General features: G+C 47.4%; 1 protein-coding gene across 3 annotated transcripts in view; it reads left to right on the top strand.

The window, feature by feature from the left end:
• Positions 1–419: 419 nt before the first annotated feature.
• LOC129860462 (DENN domain-containing protein 2D-like) overlaps positions 420–17,178 on the top strand; it is a 37,345-nt gene continuing 20,586 nt past the window's right edge. Inside the window, exon 1 of one of the 3 annotated variants that reach the window (XM_055930860.1) lies at positions 420–509. In XM_055930860.1, coding sequence (XP_055786835.1) covers positions 491–509 — 19 coding nt within the window. In that variant the 5' untranslated portion in view covers positions 420–490. Of the gene's footprint in view, positions 510–15,337; positions 15,941–17,178 lie in introns of those variants that run through there. The other 2 variants (XM_055930859.1, XM_055930858.1) reach the window with 2 other exon arrangements.

The raw sequence follows: 17,178 nt of genomic DNA, 5'->3' as shown, positions 1-17,178 counted from the left end.
AGGTGAGACGCTACCGTCCCACATACCCTAGAGAGGTTAAACTGATGAGGTGATTTTCAAGCCTGTGTGAGGATGATAAACGGTTTCCACTAGATTCCACAGCCACAATGTAAAATGCATATTGAGTAGTAGTGACACAGGGAGGGCCTTCACAAGACTGAATTTGGTGCTTCAGGTCGAGAGGTGAAGCTGTTAGGACATTTAGGGCCGATTTCCAGGACTAAGATTAACTTTAGTCCTGGCACTTTCAAGTTAACTTTAAAACTCTGCTTGGTATCATATCCTGTAAACTACACACATGTCTGTTTCTTATGACGCATGACTCCAAGCACATCATAAACCAGAAGGGTGTGCCCACAGTTTAAATATAGAGTTTCAAAGTCTACATTAGAGCAAACAATAACTGATAGCTAGACAATACATTGTGAGGGAGTCTGAAATATGAGCCTCACCACTGGGTTATGAGATTCAAACCACACCACTGAACAAGATGGACACTACGCTCACAGGTAATGAAAATATCTTAATAGAAGTGATCACTGTAAATAATCTTCAAAAGTAGTTGAAGGTCAGATGTTGACATGTCACTGGTTCCAATGAATTGTATTTCTTCTTTTTTTTTTTATCTCAAAACGACTTATCCACGTCTCTTCCAGACAAATAGAGCTGGGATGGCGGGAGAAGCAGAGAAACTGGAGCTTTTCGCTCTTTTCGATTCCAGCTTGAGCATCCCCGTCATCCCTTATTATTTGGTATGAACAAATTGAGGTCATTTATTTGGAATTGACTCAGAAGAAATACATCGGTCTTGACCTAGTGCCATAGACACCAAAATTGTTATTCCCCTAGCCATATTGATACATATGGTCATTATTGCTGCCCATTTTCTAAAATGTTGATTAAACCTTCCTTCAGTTCACATACAATACATCATAGAAGTAAGGTGTAATCTTGATGCTTAATCTCAAGCGAAAGTAAACAAATGGCGAGGAGGCTGGGTTTGGCAGAGGGGGGGGGGGGGCATGTCCTACTCTTCGGTGCGTGAGGCCTCAAGAAAGGGTAGGTGGCTCTCATCTAAACATCTACGATCTCTATCTCCCCTTCTCTGTCTGAACCTGAATAGTTTTATACCGACCATGCAAGTAAAGCATGAATAAACAAATCTTCAAAGCATTCCAGAGGAGAGGGAGGAGGTTGATGCTCTTGTGACAGGAGCCTCAGGAGGACCCACCCATCTGGCCCAGCTGAGGGTAAACAAACCAAACTATTCATTGCTCAACCTCATGGACGCCACGATGCATCACTTTACAATGCAGTCAGAAAGTATTCAGACCCCTTGACTTTCCACATTGTTACAGCCTTATTCTAAAATTGATAAAATATTTGTTTTGTTTCTCATCTACACACAATACCCCATAATGACAAAGAGCAAACAGGTTTATAAAATGTGCAAAAAAAATGGGGTACGACAGTAGTCAATAGTATTCACACCATTTGCTCTGAGACTCGAAATTGAGCTCAGGTGTATCCTGTTTGCATTTATCATCCTTGAGATGTTTCTACAACTTGATTGGAGTCCACCTGTGGTAGATTCTATTGATTGGACATGATTTGGAAAGGCACACACACGTGTCTCTATAAGGTCCCAGAGTTGACAGTGCACGTCGGAGCAAATACCAAGCCATGATGTCGAAGAAATTGTCCATAGAGCTCCAAGATAGGATTGTGTCGAGGCACAGCTCTGGGAAAGGGTACCAAACAATGTCTGCAGCATTGAAGGTCCCCAAGAACACAGTTGCCTCTAGTGATGCAACAATTACATTTTTGGGCCGATACCTGATATTTTCCATGTAAAAAAAAAACGATCCTGATACCTGGTATTTCAAATTTTGGCAAACTTAAACATTTTAGTACAGTTAAATAGTTAACAGACACACACACTGACGCAGCGGTTTAAGGCACTGCATCTCAGTGCAAGAGGCGTCACTACAGTCCCTGGTTTGAATCCATGCTGTATCACATCCGGCCATGAACGGGAGTCCCAGAGGGCGGCGCACAATTGGCCCTGCGTCATCCGAGTTTGACAGGGTAGGCCGTCATTGTAAATAAGAATTTGTTCTTAATCTGACTTGCCTAGTTAAATAAAGGTTACACACATACTAACCAAAAAGTTATTTTGTTGGCATTTACACATGTTCCCATTACCAGCAAACATAATCAAAACCTATTTCTTGTACTTACTTGCCGTGCTGTTTCGTTGTTCATTTGTTCAGTCGTTTTATTCTCAACCAGGATTTCTATGGAACGCTGTTTGGGTCTTTGCGTGTCAAAAAATACACACGTCAAATAGTGTTATTTGACGTGTTTATTTTTTGACACACAAAGACGCAAATAAGCTTGACCAATCAGGAGCTGAATATGACTGCACAATTTACATTTACATTTAAGTCATTTAGCAGACGCTCTTATCCAGAGCGACTTACAAATTGGTGCATTCACCTTATGATATCCAGTGGAACAACCACTTTACAATAGTGCATCTAAATCTTTTAAGGGGGGGGGGGGTTAGAAGGATTACTTTATCCTATCCTAGGTATTCCTTAAAGAGGTGGGGTTTCAGGTGTCTCCGGAAGGTGGTGATTGACTCCGCTGACCTGGCGTCGTGAGGGAGTTTGTTCCACCATTGGGGTGCCAGAGCAGCGAACAGTTTTGACTGGGCTGAGCGGGAACTGTACTTCCTCAGAGGTAGGGAGGCGAGCAGGCCAGAGGTGGATGAACGCAGTGCCCTTGTTTGGGTGTAGGGCCTGATCAGAGCCTGAAGGTACGGAGGTGCTGTTCCCCTCACAGCTCCGTAGGCAAGCACCATGGTCTTGTAGCGGACGCGAGCTTCAACTGGAAGCCAGTGGAGAGAGCGGAGGAGCGGGGTGACGTGAGAGAACTTGGGAAAGTTGAACACCAGACGGGCTGCGGCGTTCTGGATGAGTTGTAGGGGTTTAATGGCACAGGCAGGGAGCCCAGCCAACAGCGAGTTGCAGTAATCCAGACGGGAGATGACAAGTGCCTGGATTAGGACCTGCGCCGCTTCCTGCGTGAGGCAGGGTCGTACTCTGCGAATGTTGTAGAGCATGAACCTACAGGAACGGGTCACCGCCTTGATGTTAGTTGAGAACGACAGGGTGTTGTCCAGGATCACGCCAAGGTTCTTAGCACTCTGGGAGGAGGACACAATGGAGTTGTCAACAGTGATGGCGAGATCATGGAACGGGCAGTCCTTCCCCGGGAGGAAGAGCAGCTCCGTCTTGCCGAGGTTCAGCTTGAGGTGGTGATCCGTCATCCACACTGATATGTCTGCCAGACATGCAGAGATGCGATTCACCACCTGGTTATCAGAGGGGGGAAAGGAGAAGATTAATTGTGTGTCGTCTGCATAGCAATGATAGGAGAGACCATGTGAGGATATGACAGAGCCAAGTGACTTGGTGTATAGCGAGAATAGGAGAGGGCCTAGAACAGAGCCCTGGGGGACACCAGTGGTGAGAGCACGTGGTGCGGAGACAGATTCTCGCCACGCCACCTGGTAGGAGCGACCTGTCAGGTAGGACGCAATCCAAGCATGGGCCGTGCCGGAGATGCCCAGCTCGGAGAGGGTGGAGAGGAGGATCTGATGGTTCACAGTATCAAAGGCAGCCGATAGGTCTAGAAGGATGAGAGCAGAGGAGAGAGAGTTAGCTTTAGCAGTGCGGAGCGCCTCCGTGACACAGAGAAGAGCAGTCGCAGTTGAATGACTAGTCTTGAAACCTGACTGATTTGGATCAAGAAGGTCATTCTGAGAGAGATAGCAGGAGAGCTGGCCAAGGACGGCACGTTCAAGAGTTTTGGAGAGAAAAGAAAGAAGGGATACTGGTCTGTAGTTGTTGACATCGGAGGGATCGAGTGTAGGTTTTTTCAGAAGGGGTGCAACTCTCGCTCTCTTGAAGACGGAAGGGACGTAGCCAGCGGTCAAGGATGAGTTGATGAGCGAGATGAGGTAAGGGAGAAGGTCTCCGGAAATGGTCTGGAGAAGAGAGGAGGGGATAGGGTCAAGCGGGCAGGTTGTTGGGAGGCCGGCCGTCACAAGACGCGAGATTTCATCTGGAGAGAGAGGGGAGAAAGAGGTCAAAGCACAGGGTAGGGCAGTGTGAGCAGAACCAGCGGTGTCGTTTGACTTAGCAAACGAGGATCGGATGTCGTCGACCTTCTTTTCAAAATGGTTGACGAAGTCATCAGCAGAGAGGGAGGAGGGGGGAGGAGGGGGAGGAGGATTCAGGAGGGAGGAGAAGGTGGCAAAGAGCTTCCTAGGGTTAGAGGCAGATGCTTGGAATTTAGAGTGGTAGAAATTGGCTTTAGCAGCAGAGACAGAAGAGGAGAATGTAGAGAGGAGGGAGTGAAAGGATGCCAGGTCCGCAGGGAGGCGAGTTTTCCTCCATTTCCGCTCGGCTGCCCGGAGCCCTGTTCTGTGAGCTCGCAATGAGTCGTTGAGCCACGGAGCAGGAGGGGAGGACCGAGCCGGCCTGGAGGATAGGGGACATAGAGAGTCAAAGGATGCAGAAAGGGAGGAGAGGAGGGTTGAGGAGGCAGAATCAGGAGATAGGTTGGAGAAGGTTTGAGCAGAGGGAAGAGATGATAGGATGGAAGAGGAGAGAGTAGCGGGGGGGAGAGAGCGAAGGTTGGGACGGCGCGATACCATCCGAGTAGGGGCAGTGTGGGAAGTGTTGGATGAGAGCGAGAGGGAAAAGGATACAAGGTAGTGGTCGGAGACTTGGAGGGGAGTTGCAATGAGATTAGTGGAAGAACAGCATCTAGTAAAGATGAGGTCAAGCGTATTGCCTGCCTTGTGAGTAGGGGGGGAAGGTGAGAGGGTGAGGTCAAAAGAGGAGAGGAGTGGAAAGAAGGAGGCAGAGAGGAATGAGTCAAAGGTAGACATGGGGAGGTTAAAGTCACCCAGAACTGTGAGAGGTGAGCCATCCTCAGGAAAGGAACTTATCAGGGCGTCAAGCTCATTGATGAACTCTCCAAGGGAACCTGGAGGGCGATAAATGATAAGGATGTTAAGCTTGAAAGGGCTGGTAACGGTGACAGCATGGAATTCAAAGGAGGCGATAGACAGATGGGTCAGGGGAGAAAGAGAGAATGTCCACTTGGGAGAGATGAGGATCCCAGTGCCACCACCCCGCTGACCAGAAGCTCTCGGGGTGTGCGAGAACACGTGGGCAGACGAGGAGAGAGCAGTAGGAGTAGCAGTGTTATCAGTGGTAATCCATGTTTCCGTCAGTGCCAAGAAGTCGAGGGACTGGAGGGAAGCATAGGCTGAGATGAACTCTGCCTTGTTGGCCGCAGATCGGCAGTTCCAGAGGCTGCCTGAGACCTGGAACTCCACGTGGGTCGTGCGCGCTGGGACCACCAGGTTAGAGTAGCAGCGGCCACGCGGTGTGAAGCGTTTGTATGGTCTGTGCAGAGAGGAGAGAACAGGGATAGACAGACACATAGTTGACAGGCTACAGAAGAGGCTACGCTAATGAAAAGGAGATTGGAATGACAAGTGGACTACACGTCTCGAATGTTCAGAAAGTTAAGCTTACGTTGCAAAAAATCTTATTGACTAAAATGATATAGTACTGCTGGCTGGTGAAATAGGCTAGCTAGCAGTGGCTGCGTTGTTGACTTTGTTTGAAAGTGTAGCTGGCTAGGTAACCTCTAACTGGCTAGGTAACCTCGACAATTACTCTAGACTACACAATTATCTTGGATACAAAGACGGCTATGTAGCCAGCTAAGATCAAACAAATCAAACTGTTGTACTGTAATGAAATGAAATGTTATACTACCTGTGGAGCAAAGCGAAATGCAACTACTCGCTCCAACCCGGAAGTGCGTATCGTAGAGGGAGAGGCAATAGAAGTGTTGTTTCTTGTATTATTGTCTTTTGTGTCTTTAGAGGACTGCTTCACCTTAATGTCCCTTTTCCCCCCTTTCCCTTTTCTTCTGTCCTTATTTTGTCCCACTTTGTCCCTTCTTTGTCCCTTCTTCTCTTCTGCCAACTAGACACTCCTTGTTAGCTAGCTAGCTTCTTCCAGGAATGTCCCTAGCACAATAATATAATGCATTCAAAAAAATGTGCGTAGTTATTACACATTGATTACACTATCACTCATATGTCACAATGATTCATCGATACGTATGCTATGATGCTGGTAAAGTTGTCTCGCACACCTACAGTGCTGGTCATAAAAAAAGCTAGCTATCTCATGGATGCAAACAGTGTTCTTCCCCAAAAACATAGCAAAATGACATAATCTGTTTCAGTAGCTATAGTTAGCTAGCTAACTATATAACTAGGTGTCATCATATAAAATAACCCTAATTTATAAGACATTTCTTATTTGATTAAGGGTGGTCTGACCCACTGTCACGCCCTGACCATAGAGAGCTGTTTATTCTCTATGTTGGTTAGGCCGGGGTGTGATTAAGGGTGGGTTATCTAGGGGAATTGTATGTCTATGTTGGCCTGGTGTGGTTCCCAATCAGAGGCAGCTGTTTATCGTTGTCTCTGATTGGGGATCATATTTAGGTAGCCATTTCCCCATTGTGCTTTGTGGGATCTTGTCTAGGTATAGTTGCCTGCGAGCACGATTTTGAGCTTCACGTTTCGTTTGTTCTCTTTATTGTTTTTGTTCTTTGAGTTTTCTCTTCCTAATAAAAGGGATGGAAACATACCACGCTGCATCTTGGTCCAATCATTATGACGAACGTGACAGAAGATCCCACCACAAACGGACCAAGCAGCGTGGCCAGGAGGAGCAGGCCTGGGAGGATATCCAGGAGGTAAAGACATCCTGGACTTGGGAGGAGATAATGGCAGGAGACGAAAGCCTTCCATGGAAGCAGACGCAAGCGGTGAAGGAAGGACAACGACGACACCGGGGTTCGCGGCCACGAGAGAAGCCCGAGAGGCAGCCTCAAAAAAAAAAATGAGGGGGGCACGGAGTGGTCGGCGAGTCTGAGAGCGAAGAAGAATATTGAGATAGACTGAGCGATGAGTATTGTGAGATAGTTGAGGGGAGTGATGAGGTAGAGTGGATGGTTTGGTGTCTGGAGCAAGACAGTCGCCGTGAGGAGCGTGGGACCAGTCAGGCACCATGTTTTGTGGAGATACCCGGTGCGTTCTGTGCGTTCTGCCCGGTGCGTTCTGTGCCAGCTCCTCGCACTTGCCTTGCGAAAGTGAGCATACAGCCAGGACGGGTTGTGCCGGCTCAGCGCTCCTGGTCTCCAGTATGCCACCTCGGTCCAGGATATCCTGCGCCGGCTCTACGTACTGTGTCACCAGTGCGCCTTCACGGCCCAGTGCGTCCTGTGCCAACGCCCCGCACTTGCCGGGCTAAAATGAGCATCCAGCCAGGACAGGTTGTGTCAGCTCTATGCTCTAGACCTCCAGTGCACCTCCACAGTCCAGTATGTCCTGTGCCTCCTCCCCGCACTCGTCCTGAGGTGCGTGTCATCAGCCCGGTGCCACCTGTACCGGTCCCACGCATCAGGCCTCCAGTGCGCCTCCACAGTCCAGTACGTCCTGTGCCTCCTCCCCGCACTCGCCCTGAGGTGCGTGTCATCAGCCCGGTGCCACTGTACCGGTCCCACACATCAGGCCTCCAGTGCGCCTCCACAGTCCAGTATGTCCTGTGCCTCCTCCCCGCACTCGCCCTGAGGTGCGTGTCATCAGCCCGGTGCCACCTGTACCGGTCCCACGCATCAGGCCTCCAGTGCGCCTCCACAGTCCAGTACGTCCTGTGCCTCCTCCCCGCACTCGCCCTGAGGTGCGTGTCATCAGCCCGGTGCCACCTGTACCGGTCCCACGCATCAGGCCTCCAATGCGCCTCCACAGTCCAGAGCTTCCGGCGACAGTTCCCAATCCAGAGCTTCCGCCGACAGTTCCCAGTCCAGAGCTTCCGGTGACAGTTCCCAATCCAGAGCTTCCGGCGACAGTTCCCAGTCCAGAGCTACCGCCGACAGTTCCCAGTCGAGAGCATCCGGCGACAGTTCCCAATCCAGAGCTTCCGGCGACAGTTCCCAGTCCAGAGCTTCCGCGACGAACCATGGTCCGGAGTCCCCGGCGACAAACCACGGTCCGGAGTCCCCGGCGACGATCTACGGTCCGGTTCCTCCGATGACGTGTCCACGAGCGGAGTGGGTACTTCGCCCCGCACCGGAGCCGCCCTCGACGGTAGATGCCCACTCGGACCCTCCCCTATTGAGTCAGGTTTTGCGGTCTGAGTCCGCACCTTTGGGGGGGGGGGGGGGTGGTACTGTCATGCTCTGACCATAGAGAGCTGTTTATTCTCTATGTTGGTTAGGTCAGGGTGTGATTAAGGGTGGGTTATCTAGGGGAATTGTATGTCTATGTTGTCCTGGTATGGTTACCAATCAGAGGCAGCTGTTTATCGTTGTCTCTGATTGGGGATCATATTTAGGTAGCCATTTCCCCATTGTGTTTTGTGGGATTTTGTCTAGGTATAGTTGCCTGCGAGCACTATTTTGAGCTTCACGTTTTGTTTGTTCACTTTATTGTTTTTGTTCTTTGAGTTTTCTCTTCCTAATAAAAGGGATGGAAACATACCACGCTGCATCTTGGTCCAATCACTATGACGAACGTGACACCCATCTATGTTTTAGCTAGCCACAATGTGCATGCCGATAAACTAGACATCGGGCCGATACCGAGATCGTAGTAGATCGAAAGTAGATCGACGATGGCTAGAAGACCGGTGACACCGAACGCCGCCCGAACAAGGAGAGGAACCGACGTCGGTGGAAGTCGTGACAGTGACAGTGAAATAGTGGCCCACTCCTCTCCAATGGCTGTGCAAAGTTGCTGGATATTGGTGGGAACTGGAACATGCTGTCTTACCCCTCGATCCAGACCATCCCAAACATGCTCAATGGGTGACATGTATGCGTATGCAGGCCATGGAACAACTGGGACATTTTCAGCTTCCAGGAATTGTGTACAGATCCTTGCAACATGGGACCGTGCATTATCTTGCTAAAACATGGCGGCGGATGAATGGCAGAGCAATGGGCCTCAAGATCTCGTCACATAATCTGTGAATTCAAAATTGCCATCGATAAAATGTAATTGTGTTCATTGTCCGTAGTTTATGCCTGCCCATACTACACTCCGCAAAAAAAGAAACGTCCTCACTGTCAACTGCGTAAATTTTCAGCAAACTAAACATGTGTAAATATTTGTATGAACATAAAAAGATTCAACAACTGAAACATAAACTCAACAAGTTCCAGACATGTGACTAACAGAAATGGAATAATGTGTCCCTGAACAAAGGGGGGGTCAAAATCAAAAGTAACAGTCAATATCTGGTGTGGCCACCAGCTGCATTAAATACTGCAGTGCATCTCCTCCTCATGGACTACAGCAGATTTGCCAGTTCTTGCTGTGAGATGTTACCCCACTCTTCCACCATGGCATCTGCAAATTCCCAGACATTTCTGGTGGGAATGGCCCTAGCACTCACCCTCCGACCAATAGGTCCCAGACGTGCTCAATGGGATTGAGATCCGGGCTCTTCGCTGGCCATGGCAGAACACTGACAATCCTGTCTTGCAGGAAATCACGCACAGAACAAGCAGTATGGCTGGTGGCATTGTCATGCTGAAGGGTCATGTCAGGATGAGACTGCAGGATGGGTATTACATGAGGGAGAAGGATGTCTTCCCTGTAACGCACAGCGTTGAATTTGCCTGCAATGACGACAAGCTCAGTCCGATGATGCTGTAACACACCGCCCCAGACCATGACGGACCCTCCACCTCCAAGTTGATCCCGCTCCAGAGTACAGACCTCAGTCCTTCGACGATAACCACGAATCCGACCATCACCCCTGGTGAGACAAAACCGTGACTCGTCAGTGAAGAGCACTTTTTACCAGTCCTGTCTGGTCCAGCGACGGTGGATTTGTGCCCATAGGAGACGTTGTTGCCGGTGATGTCTGGTGAGGACCTGCCTTACAACAGGCCTACAAGCCCTCAGTCCAGCCTCTCTCAGCCTATTGAGGACAGTCTGAGCACTGATGGAGGGATTGTGCATTTCTGGTGTAACTCGGGCAGTTGTTGTTGCCATCCTGTACCTGTCCCGCAGGTGTGATGTTCGGATGTACAGATCCTGTGCAGGTGTTGTTACATGTGGTCTGCCACTGCGAGGATGGTCAGCTGTCCGTCCTGTCTCCCTGTAGCGCTGTCTTACAGTATGGACATTGCAATTTATTGTCCTGGCCACATCTGCAGTCTTCATGCCTCCTTGCAGCATGCCTAAGGGACGTTCACGCAGATGAGCAGGGATCCTGGGCATCTTTCTTTTGGTGTTTTTCAGAGTCAGTAGAAAGACCTCTTTAGTGTCCTAAGTTTTCATAACTGTGACCTTAATTTCCTACAGTCTGTAAGCAGTTAGTGTCTTTTAAAATATATATATATTTTAAATTTCACCTTTAATTAACCAGGTAGGCCAGTTGAGAACAAGTTCTCATTTACAACTGCGAGCTGGCCAAGATAAAGCAAAGCAGTGCGACAAAAACAGAGTTACACATGGGATAAACAAACGTACAGTCAAAAACTAAATAGAAAAATCTATATATAGTGTGCAAATGTAGTAAGAACAGGGAGGTAAGGCAATAAATAAGCCATAGTGGCGAAATAATTACAATTTAGCATTGCCACTGGAGTGAGAAATGTGCAGATGAGGATGTGCAAGTAGAGAAAATGGGTGCAGAAGAGCAAAAATAAATAATTTGTAGAATGAGGTAGTTGGGTGGGCTATTTACAGATGGGCTGTGTACAGGTGCAGTGATCGGTAAGCTGTTCTGACAGCTGATGCTTAAAGTTAGTGAGGGAGATATGAGTCTCCAGCTTCAGTGATTTTTGCAATTCGTTCCAGTCATTGGCAGCAGAGAACTGGAAGGAAAGGCGGCCAAATGAGATGTTGGCTTTGGGGATTACCAGTGAAATATACCTGCTGGAGTGCGTGCTATGGGTGGGTGTTGCTATGGTGACCATTGAGCTGAGATAAGGTGGGGCTTTACCTAGCAAGTGGGTGGAGCCAGTGGGTTTGGAGGCAGTGGGTTTGGCGACAAATGTGAAGCGAGGGCCAGCCAATGAGAGCACACAGGTCGCAGTGGTGGGTAGTATATGGGGTTTTGGTGACAAAACAGATGGCACTGTGAGACTGCATCCAATTTGCTTTGTAGAGTGTTGGAGGCTATTTTGTAAATGACATCGCCGAAGTCAAGGATCGGTAGGATAGTCAGTTTTACGAGGCTTTGTTGGGAAATAAGAAGCAGATTCTAGATGTAATTTTGGATTGGAGATGCTTAATGTGAGTCTGGAAGGAGAGTTTACAGTCTAACCAGACACCTAGGTATTTATAGTTGTCCACATATTCTAAGTCAGAACCGTCCAGAGTAGTGATGCTAGTCGGGCGGGTGCGGGCAGCGATCGGTTGAAAAGCATGCATTTAGTTTTACTAGCATTTAAGAGCAGTTGGAGGACGCGGAAGGAGTGTTGTATGGCATTGGAGCTCATCTGGAGGTTAGTTAACACAGTGTCCAAAGAAGGGCCAGAATACAGAATGGTGTCGTCTGCGTAGAGGTGGATCAGATAATCACCAGCAGCAAGAGCGACATCATTGATATATACAGAGAAAAGAGTAGGCCTGAGAATTGAACCCTGTGGCACCCCCATAGAGACTGCAAGAGGTCCGGACAACAGGCCCTCAGATTTGACACACTGAACTCTGAGAAGTAGTTGGTGAACCAGGCGAGGCAGTCATTTGAGAAACCAAGGCTGTTGAGTCTGCCGATAAGAATGTGGTGATTGACAGAGTCGAAAGCCTTGGCCAGGTCGATGAATGCGGCTGCACAGTACTGTCTTTTATCGATGGCGGTTATGATATCGTTTAGGACCTTGAGCGTGGCTGAGGTGCATCCATGACCAGCTCGGAAACCAGATTGTATAGCGGAGAAGGTACGATGGGATTCGAAATGGTCGGTGATCTGTTCATTAACTTGGCTTTCAAAGACTTTAGAAAGGCAGGGCAGGATGGATATAGGTCTATAACAATTTGGGTCTAGAGTGTCTGCCCCTTTGAAGAGGGGGATGACCGCGGCAGCTTTCCAATCTTCAGGGATCTCAGACGATACGAAAAAGGTTGAACAGGCTTGTAATAGGGGTTGCAACAATTGGAGGATCATTTTAGAAAGAGAAGGTCCAGATCGTCTAGCCCAGCTGATTTGTAGGGGGTCCAGATTTTGCAGCTCTTTCAGAACATCAGCTATCTGGATTTTGGTGAAGGAGAAGCGGGGGGGCTTGGGCAAGTTGCTGCGGGGGGTGCAGAGCTGTTGGCCGGGGTAGGGGTAGCCAGGTGGAAAGCAAGGCCAGCCGTAGAAAAATGCTTATTGAAATTCTCGATTATCGTGGAATCAGTGATGACAGTGTTTCCTAGCTTCAGTGCAGTGGGCAGCTGGGAGGAGGTGCTCTTACTCTCCATGGACTTTAGTGTCCCAGAACTTTTGGGAGTTTGTGCTACAGGATGCACATTTCTGTTTGAAAAAGCTAGCCTTTGCTTTCCTAACTGCCTGTGTATATTGGTTCCTGACTTCCCTGAATAGTTGCATATCGTGGGGGCTATTCGATGCTAATGCAAAACACCACAGGATGTTTTTGTGCTGGTCAAGGGCAGTCAAGTCTGGAGTGAAGCAAGGGCTATATCTGTTCTTAGTTCAATTTTTTTTGAATGGGGCATGCTTATTTAAGATGGTGAGGAAAGCACTTTAAAGAATAACCAGGCATCCTCTACTGACGGGATGAGGTCAATATCCTTCCAGGATACCCGGGCCAGGTCGATTAGAAAGGCCTGCTCGCTGAAGTGTTTTAGGGAGCGTTTGACAGTGATGAGGGGTGGTTGTTTCACAGCGGAACCATTACGGACGCAGGCAATGAGGCAGTGATCGCTGAGATCCTGGTTGAAGACAGCAGAGGTATATTTGGAGGGCAGGTTGGTCAGGATAAAATCTATGAGGGTGCCCGTGTTTATGGATTTGGGTTGTACCTGGTAGGTTCCTTGATAATTTGTGTGAGATCGAGGGCATCTAGCTTAGATTGTAGGACGGCTGGGGTGTTAAGCACATCCCAGTTTAGGTCACCTAACAGTACGAACTCTGAAGATAAATGGGGGGCATCAATATGCATATGGAGTCCAGGGCACAACTGGGGGCTGAGGGGGGTCTTTAGCAAGCGGCAACAGTGAGAGACTTATTTCTGGAAAGGTAGATTTTTTAGAAGTAGAAGCTCGAACTGTTTGGGCACAGACCTGGATACAGAACTCTGCAGGCCATCTCTGCAGTAGATAGAACTGCCAAAGAGGGCGGGATTGCCAACTTGGTGGAAAATGTTGTAGCCAGGATTCAGACACGGCTAGGACATCAGGGTTGGTGGAGTGTGCTAAAGCAGTGAATAAAACAAACTTAGGGAGGAGGCTTCTGATGTTAACATGCATGAAACCAATGCTTTTACGGTTACAGAAGTCAACAAATGATAGCGCCTGGGGAATAGGTGTGGTTCTTGGGTCTACAGGGCCTGGATTAACCTCTACATCGCCAGAGGAACAGAGGAGTAGGATAAGGGTATGGCTAAAGGCTATAAGAACTGGTCGTCTAGTGCGTTGGGAACAGAGAATAAAAGGAGCAGATTTCTGGGCGTGGTAGAATAGAGTTAGGGTTTAATGTGCAGACAAGTGTATGGTGGGTTGTGAGTACAGTTGAGGTAAACCTAGGCGTTGAGTGACGATGAGAGGTTTCATCTCTGGTGGGACCAGTTAAGCAAGGTGAGGTCTCCGCATGTGTGGGAGGTGGGACAAAAGAGCTATCTAAGGCAAGGTGGGCGGGACTGAGGGCTCTACAGTGAAATAAAACAATATGGACTAGCTGAGACAGCAGTAGACACGGCATATTGACATTAGAGTGAGGCATATTGACATCAGAGAGAGGCATAAAGCAGTCACAGGTGTTGATCAGGAGAGCTAAGACAACAACGGGTAAATGGCGATGAATGGTCAGAGCGGGTACATAGAGGACCTGAGTTCGAGGCTGGGGCCGACAGATAAACAAAATGAGGTATAATTTTATTGAAACAGTCCAGGGGCCATCAGCTGTGTAGCCGGGTGATCATAGGGGCCAAAGAACAGCAATAGGTGAGTCAGGGAGCCATTCAGTAGTCAGTACTACGCTAGGTGAGTGGGAGACACGGCGCTTAGAAAGCTAGCGGGCCAGGGCAAGAAGATGCATCTTCGGCGTCATCGCAACGGAAAAGCCCGTTGCGACCACGTCGGCAGACCAGTCGTGATGGATCGGCGGGGCTCCGCGTCGGCAACAAAGGGTCCAGGCCAATTGACAAAAGAGGCATTGTAGCCCTAGAATTAGCTGGAATATGGGCCTAGCTCGTGGCTAGCTCAAGGTGGTCTTAACGACCATTCCACAGGTGCATGTTCATTCATTGTTCATGGTTCATTGAACAAGCATGGGAAACAGTGTTTAAACCCTTTACAATTAAGATCATGTGAAGTTATTTGGATTTTTACAAATTATCTTTGAAAGACAGGGTCCTGAAAAAGGACGTTTCTGTTTTTGCTGAGTTTATAACCCCACCGTCACCATGGGCCACTCTGTTCACAATATTGACATCAGCAAACCGCTCTCCCATACAACACTTACACGTGGTCTGCGGTTGTGAGGCTGGTTGGATGTACTACCAAATTCTCTAAAACTACATTGGTCTCCAAGGGCAGAGAAAGGAACATTAAATTCTCTGCCAACAGCTCTGGTGGACATTCCTGCAGTCAGCATGCCAATTGCATGCTCCTCAACTTGAGACATTGTATTGTGTGACAAAACTGCACATTTTTGAGTGGCCTTGTGTAATGCTCATGCTGTTTAAATCAGCTTCTTGACATGCCACACCTGTCAGGTGGATGGATAATCTTAGCAAAGTGGAAATGCTCACCAACAGGGTTGTAAACAAATTTGTGCACCAAATCTGAAAGAAATACGCTTTTTGTGCATATGGAACATTTCTGGGATCTTTTACGTCACTTTACATGTTGCGTTTATTTTGTCAGTATTGTAAAGGCTACATAACTGCACTGAAAACCCCAAATGATATCCAAGAAAAGTTTTAAAGACCGATTTATTAGGGATGAAATATGTTTGTCTGCTTACAATTATCCTTCAAAAATCTTCAGCATAATTACTTGACTCATGAATAATTTGCATTTCAGGTCATGTGCTTGATGATTAGTAGTCGTTTACCTCATTGGGAGGATCTTTAGTGTCACAGAAAGCATCTGTAAAAGCGTTTAAAAAAGCATGTGTAAGACAAACCGCTAACAAAATGAAATCCTGGAGAACATCACAATCTCGCCTATCCTATGGCAATTTTATTTGATTGTCATCTTGACTCACCAGATTAAAATTAGCTGTAGTTCTAGTTTTTATCAAAGGAATAGTTAAGCATTGGTAGCGTAATTGTATCAGATGAAGCACATTCACGTGAGAAACTGACAATTGATCGACCCATAGGCTCCGTTCACTGTACAGTTTGTTGCGTTCATCTCTCCAATTCCCAGAGAAGCCAACCCGTGAACATTGAGCAACAGCATGCGTTACTTGTGCGACTATTCTCCTTGTGCTACCAGGATGAATGTGGTTGATAAATAATAATTTGAGAAACGACAAGCAGTCCAGGGAGATAAGACGCTCAACGTTGATACCTGTGAGAGCTATGAGTGGAGAGGTAACGAAAAGGATTCGAGAAAGACATGGATTAAAAAACTTCAAGCAGAGATGGAGTGAGTAGATTACATGCATTCACAGGCTAAGAAGTTTTAAACATGTTCGCATTGAGAATGAATGAGTGATTGTATGACAAGGTTTGTAAAAATGTAAGTACCTTCACTGAAAAGTGGCTTCAATCAAGTCACTACTCGCGTTCCGACGGTGCCAACAGCAGGTTTCCATCGACTAGTTTATTCGACAAAAGCAACGTCGCAACAATTTTTTTTTTTTGTTGTTGCGCCATGTGTAATGGAAACCGCAGATGACACATTTTTAAGATCAACAACAATTGTATATCAGTTAGACGGGTCGATTTTTCATTTCGAACTTATCTTTGCGACAAAAATGGAAACGGTGTGTATTTTTAACTAACAATTTAAGGTACACGGGGATGGTGATGTCAAAACGTAACTATGAAGCGCCACTCCACCCACATGTAGAACTATTTCGAAATGTCTGCCTGCTAAATGTATTTTTCAACTATAAAAAAGGTTATTGGCAGGATCCTTGTCCTGATATTTAACAATGGCGGAATTACTTTGTTTGTGTGATTGGTTGGAAGCAGGTTTCACCATCTAATTATTTCAGGTCTACAGGAGTGGACGTTTCATAATGGCACAGACCGTGGCGATATGCTGGCACATGGGAATTAGAACATGTCAAATGTTAGTAAATTCTTGCATTTTATCAATGAAGGCTTTTGAGGGCTACCTGAGACATCGCTGGGAGGACATGCAGGCCTGTCTTCAATGTATTAATGCATGGAAACGCTTCAACCACATTTTTATTTTGACACTAGGTTTTCTGAAGGTGTTTATTTCCTACAACCACGTTCCATCCACCGTTTTTACATGAGTACAGTCATACCAGGAGACGGGACGTTTCGCTACAATTTTACAAATGCAGACAATTTCGTCAACATGGTTGATTCTTTGTTGGTTAAATTGCTAGCAATGGCAGTGTAAACGCCTTTATGCGCAAATATTGATATAATAACTATCATATTGAAGTAAACGTGGAGTCAGCTGTTGGTCCTTTGGATCGTAGGAAGTGGAGATAAAATACGACAAAGTATGTAGACACCTGCTTGTCGAACATCATTCACTGATGTTGGGCGATTAGGCCTGTCACAGTCGGTGTTCCAATTCATCCCAAAGGTGTTCGATGGGGTTGAAGTCAGGGCTCTGTGCAGGCCAGTCAAGTTCTTTCACACCGTTCGACCACCATTTCAGTATGGACCTCGCTTTGTGCA

Source organism: Salvelinus fontinalis, chromosome 8 (genome assembly GCF_029448725.1).
Source record: "Salvelinus fontinalis isolate EN_2023a chromosome 8, ASM2944872v1, whole genome shotgun sequence".
Classification (NCBI taxonomy): Eukaryota; Metazoa; Chordata; class Actinopteri; order Salmoniformes; family Salmonidae; genus Salvelinus; species Salvelinus fontinalis.
This window is presented reverse-complemented; position numbering and strand designations above follow the sequence as displayed.